This window comes from Poecilia reticulata, linkage group LG13 (genome assembly GCF_000633615.1).
Source record: "Poecilia reticulata strain Guanapo linkage group LG13, Guppy_female_1.0+MT, whole genome shotgun sequence".
Classification (NCBI taxonomy): domain Eukaryota; kingdom Metazoa; phylum Chordata; class Actinopteri; order Cyprinodontiformes; family Poeciliidae; genus Poecilia; species Poecilia reticulata.
In genome coordinates this window covers 20,191,797-20,197,794 of record NC_024343.1, presented here as the reverse complement: position 1 = coordinate 20,197,794, position 5,998 = coordinate 20,191,797, and the positions used below count along the sequence as shown (strand labels likewise).

Sequence of the window (5,998 nt, the reverse complement as noted above, 5' to 3'; positions counted from 1 at the left end):
ATATATATTTCTTTTATTTTTATATGATTTAGAATGAAAGGAATGTCACACTGACCCGTCCATCTGCTTAAATATGTTTGTATTAAGAATATTGATAGAAATAAGCAGATCATGCCCCTTGTTGCATCATGCTAATTAGCTGGGAGAGCTGGGTGAAGACATTCTGCTTTCATTTGGCCATGTTTTTATAGATGAACTTTGTAAGCTCCTTGAATGTTTCCGGAAATCCTGAGCGCATAATTCATGCTAACAATTGGTGCATCGCAGGTGGGAGTATTATTTGTACTGTGTCTGTGAAATTCGTCCTAGTTCAAGAGTAAATGAGCACCAGATGGGCTGTGTGTGAGATGACTTGCTGTCACATCGCTGCAATGAAGTACAGGCTATTGCACTTACAGCTGCACCCTGGGAGGATTCTAGGGTGAGCTTTTATGTCTCTTCTACTTGGTTCCCACTCTTTCTCTTCCTCCAGTAGAGCCACATTCACAGCACCTCAGGGAATCAACAGTGGCGCCTAGAAATATAATGTGAGCATCCTCTGCACTGTCTGTGGGTGGCATGAAGTTCAAAGATCCACTAATTTCTTCATAGTGAGCAGGATCACTGAGTTGACAGTCTTTGCTACTATCGAGCTACATGAGGTCTTAAAATAACACTTTCTAACATTTTCCATGAAACTGTTCCTTTGGTTTAAATTTCATTTAGATGCGAGAGAAAGGGCCAGTGTGACAAGAGGTTTCTCCAGTTGGATAGAGACTGTCCCTGCAATGCTTCCCTCCTTCTAAATTATGAGTTTTATTAATAATTGCCCTAAATAGTTTTTTAAAAGTTATTCATTCAAATAACAAGGACCTGAGTTTATCTTGCCACTAGACACAATTGGGATGATGGTAAGAGATCCTCCCTTTTCTTAGACGGTTGAGCCCACAGTACTTTGGTGATTATTTACATAAGCAAAATTTACATATGTGCAGAATTAGTCTGATTTGAAGCAATAACATGAACGTGAGAAGCTTGGATATCAACCGTACATAAAGGAAACCGTGTAGTTCACCAAACGTGCACATCTTGTGTTTTTTTTCTTCCCTATTCATACGGTGTTTTTTAAAATAAAAAAAGATAATTAAATCGCAAGCCAACCTTGTCATTCACATTCCCTCTTTATTTGTGTTTATGTGCAAGTGATGCACCACGCTGCATAAGTGAACCTTAACTTAAATTAACTAAGTAGATTGCAAGTTGAATAAATTATGAAAGTACTGCAGGTTCTCTCACCTATTGTGTTTCTCCATCATTGTGATGTGTGAGGTGGGGGCTGCAGGTCATTGCACAGAGTTACACATAGAAACAGCCACCATGTCTCTCACATTGGATCTGCCAGGTTTTCTCTGAGTGCAATAGAGAAAGGGAGCCATCTAGGGAAAAGGGCAGAGTGAACAGGAGGGAGGGAGGGAGAGAGGGAGGGAAGGGATCCTGCGCCTGCTCACTGTGAGCACAGCAAGTGCAGCTCTCATCCGCTGCGGAGGCTGAAGCTGATACAGACGGAGTTTGACTGAGCAAAGAGAACCTCGGAGGGACAGTGTGGAGCACGACCTGAAGGGAAGCAGTCAGAAAGGATCAGAAACAAGCCATGATTGCATTTATTTGCAGTCCTTAAACCTTCCTTGCCTCTGCGGCATGCTGCAGTTTGTGCTGCGAATGTTGCAGTGCAGGTCACCTCCTTTTCTTTTGGGAAAACCAAAGAAGCCCAGGGAGGTGTGAGTTTCTGGCACAAGTGCTGAGCACTGCGGCACCTTGATTCAAGCAGAAGAATGTAGCAGATGGGCTGGAGGAGGCGCAGGATCATCTTCCCAGACTTCAGTCTTCTACCGTCCATCAGTCTCTGCTTCCGATCCTCCCTTCCTCCTCTGTGCATCTCTCTGGCTTTGTATGGGAGGTGAGGCACTGGCGGTCTGTCAGTCATCATGCAGCGGTGTGAACGGGCATCCCTGTGCCCACAACGCGCTATGGACGTCAGACAATCATCACTGTACTAATGAAAGGCTTCAAGCTCGCCTGGTAAGAATAAGCGCGGCAGAGGCAGATGCAATGTGTTGCTCTGACTGATTTTAAAAATGCACTTGTTTTTGTGCGTAGCTTTAAGGCTGTCACGTATGCATAGCACAGCTAAGCCAGGGGCAAGATTTATGGGACGGCTTCCTGCTGTGTCGTTTCCGCCTAATGTCCATGTATCCTTTGAACAACGGTCAATACGGGCGTTTGTGTAATTCTGCTTGCGTCCTCATTATCAATCTGCAGAGAGCATGCTGGTTTGGAATGAGGGTTAGGTGAGAATTGGTGGGCTGTGACCAGGCTGGGCACATCAAGTATGAGCTCCATGTAGCATGCCTTTTTCCACTGTGACTCCAGCGACCCCACACAGCTCCCCTCTGGCTGGCTCAGTGTGAGCAGACCAGCTGAGGAAAAGCGCTCACGTGGCCGCCTGGAAAAGAGCTGGCACATGCTCCGTCTGTCTCTCCCTGGCATTCCCACTCGCATGTTTTCCTGTCTCCTCGTCATATCACATGTACAAAAAACACGCACACACATACACACAACCAGGTGGACTTTGTTTCACTTTCTTTTTTGGACATGTTTTGTCAAAGTGCTCCATCATCTATCCTTTTATCTTCTCTGTTATTCCTCCCCAACCCCCTGCGATTCTTCGTGCCCCTCCTCTTTTTCTAGCTTGGTATTTTTAGAGGCGAATTACAGAGCACTGCAAAAAAAAAAAAAAAGAAAAAGAAAGAAAAAAATAGATGGGGAGCAGCTTCGGCAACGTGCGTCACGCTTCCTTTCTCCCATTTCAATTTCATGAGGACCTCTTCTTTCCCCACAGGAGTTCTGGTTTTCCCTAAAGCCCCTGACTCTCTCTCATTATCTCTATATTTGTACGTGCCCTTCCTAATTTCACCCATCTGTTGTCTCCTCTTGTATTATCTTACATATCTTGGAAATGAACTAATCTCGCTGTCATTGTTCTCCAGTGCAGACTGAGCATTGAATGTTATTTATTAACCCATTAGGATGAATTAGATGCCCTGTGCAAAGTGTAGGTTACCTAGGTTATGTAGCTACCTAAATATAAGCGTTGGTGTCGTGCTTGTGCCATAGTTACTCTGTAGTGTAGAAACACTGCTAAACCTGAGTCCGTCCTCAGTTAATCTGTTTTCATGTTACTTTATACTCAACAGCCATCTGTTGGCATCACATGGTCCTTTACCTGGAAAGGACTTGTCTTGGTGACAAGCCACATATAAATGAAATTATTTAACTGCCTGTGCATTTTTTAATCCAGTACATTTAACAATCTCTTGTGTAGAAAATATGATGTTTTATTATTATAATCAAAAGTGAAGTCATGTACAGTCTTTGTCTTGGTTAATTTGGAGGCAAAGCAAGAAGGTGTGTAAGGTGCTCTAACAGGTGATACACTGAATGTTCATGTTTTATATTAAGAGGTTGACTTTGCGTGGTTAGTCATTGATATTTGTTGATCATGGCAAAATTATCTGTTTCCAACAAAACATTCACGTTGGTTAAAGCTCCATAATGATGATCACATGGACACGTCTCCAGTTGAATCCTGTATTAAATGACCTCAGATCATTTCTGATGATAAGCGACATAAATCACCTCCGGCTGCAGAGTCGCTAAATATCATTTGTATACTTTATTATTTGAACAAGATGATTAGCCGGTGCAATTACTGATGTGACATAAGAGGATGTGCAACTTAGATAATAACAAGTTGTTTATCGTCATATTTACATATAGTTGTCTTGATGTTGGCAGTCATAATCTTCTTTGAGTCAGCAGGCTATAATTATATTATCACAAAAATAGTGAGCAGTTTTAAATCTTCTAATAAATGTAAACAGTGCAGAGTCATAAATGCCATAAATTAATATATAAATAATTAACTAAAAATCCATTAAATGACTAATTTATTGTCCCACTTATTTAGTAGAATTTGGATTTATTTTGACTGTGTTGCTGTGTACACTTTTACTACACATCATAGTGAGACATCAGTTCTTTTAAAGACAGATTTGCACAGCTGTGATGCACGAGAGTGCTTTGCTTGTTATTTTTGCATCATTTATTTTTTTAAGATAGCAATAAAAAAAAAGAAGAAGAAAGAAATCAGCTTGCACATGTCTGTGTATGTGACAGCAAGGGGAGCAGGGAGATTTGTAAGGATTTGGCTAAGGTCCCAGTGTATGGATATTTGCTCTTGGTATGACATTTGGTGTGACTTAAATCTCCACAAACACACAGACTCACACATGCACACACACGCACACACACACGCACACACACACACACACACACACATAAGCGCTCAGTCACAGATGTGCACTCACAGCCAGCATCAGCAGCTGTAGCAACACCAAGGCCCTGACAGCAGGCTTGAGGCAGAGATTTCTGGCTGCACGTGGCACGGTGGACCAGCCTCCCGTTACTGCTGGACAGTTTGACAGACAAACTAAGCATTACAACACTGCATCCATCTTACCTCCTTAATGAAATATTACTTACAAGAATGCATTTTTCATGTTTGTTTCATAGTGAACATTGCAGGGATAGACTGTACTCTTAGGTTTCCTATCAGTCCTTTGTGGTACTTTGAGGATGCAGTAGTCAGCTTTAGACACGCACACACACACAAACAAACACATGCAGAGTCAAGAAAACAAAACATCAAAGATCATTGATCTTTACCAGGATTCCAGCAAAAGAAAAATAAATCTGTGTACGGTCACATCCTCATGCAGACATCTAAGTGAAAACCCCACATTGAGCCACTAATGTCTCTCTTGACTATTTCAAGCTCAATTTAAAATTGTAGCTCCCAGGTCTCTGCAGCATGAATAATAATTGTCCTATCTGAATGACATCAAAGAGTCGTACGCTGAAGAGTTTTCTTTTATTTGACTTTCTGGCTGTTTTGCTGGTCCTCAAAAATATAAGGGTTATCAGATGTGATGATTAAATCGACAAAATGGTGAAAGTCAGGATTGAAATGCCAGGTTTTGAACCCAAGTGCAGCCTTTGATATATAAATATGTATGTAGGGTTTAAATTCGCAGAAGGGTCTCTGCAGTAAGGAGAAACTGCGGCATTGTTTCCTTCATGGCCTCAGTTTATTATCTCTCTGTTTCTGCTTCTATTTCCTGCTGGTTTTTTAGGTTTTTTGGTTCTCACTGTGTCCTGCCCACAAGTCATTTGTCATCCCTGATTATACTCTGTGTGTTTTTACCACTATGGCTATGTTTAATGTACAAAACTTATTTAGCTTTATTTTTCGTTTATCTGCAGTGCGACTAAAAAATAACTAATCTTACATACTTGTAATTTACACAGATCTATATAATCAGTGCCTTCTCACAGCACATAGTAATCAAAGAATCAGCCCCAAAGAAACATAAATAGTTTACACCACATAAAACTACAACACAGCATAGATTATTTGTGTTCATTGTGGACAATGTGTACAATGTAATTTACAACCAGTATGAATGCAGTGGTTTTTGTTGGTTTATTACTTTGGGAAATCTGCATGAAGCACAGCAACATGCTGCTTCGACATGCTGACAAATTCCAAACATGAGGTGATTGCAACTCTAACATTAGATGGATGCCACATATATCCTTCTCTGCTATAGAATATACACTGCTGCAGCTTGAGCATAGCCATAACACTCTCAGCCATAACCCGATGATAACGTTGCACAGTCCCATGCTATTTTATGCTGATGTCCATTTACTCACCTCAGCATTTCAAATGCTGAGAGCACCTCCAGTTTATGTGCCGGAACCTACGTTATAAAGGATTCAACAAATTGTTATTTGACCATTTGAAGGCACGTGTTGACAGTGTAATGCTTAACTATGTTAAAGAAAAAATGTTTCACAGAATATGCCTCTTCTTTATATATATATATATATATATATA

General features: G+C 41.0%; 1 protein-coding gene across 12 annotated transcripts in view; it reads left to right on the top strand.

The window, feature by feature from the left end:
* Positions 1-5,998, top strand: part of gramd1bb (GRAM domain containing 1Bb) — a 97,726-nt gene that overhangs the window by 50,495 nt on the left and 41,233 nt on the right. Inside the window, exon 1 of one of the 12 annotated variants that reach the window (XM_008425950.2) lies at positions 1,496-2,058. The exons of the other annotated variants lie outside the window; for them this stretch is intronic. Within the exon in view, the coding sequence (XP_008424172.1) occupies positions 2,036-2,058 (23 nt within the window). The 5' untranslated portion in view covers positions 1,496-2,035. Of the gene's footprint in view, positions 1-1,495; positions 2,059-5,998 lie in introns of those variants that run through there. 12 annotated transcript variants of the gene reach the window in all.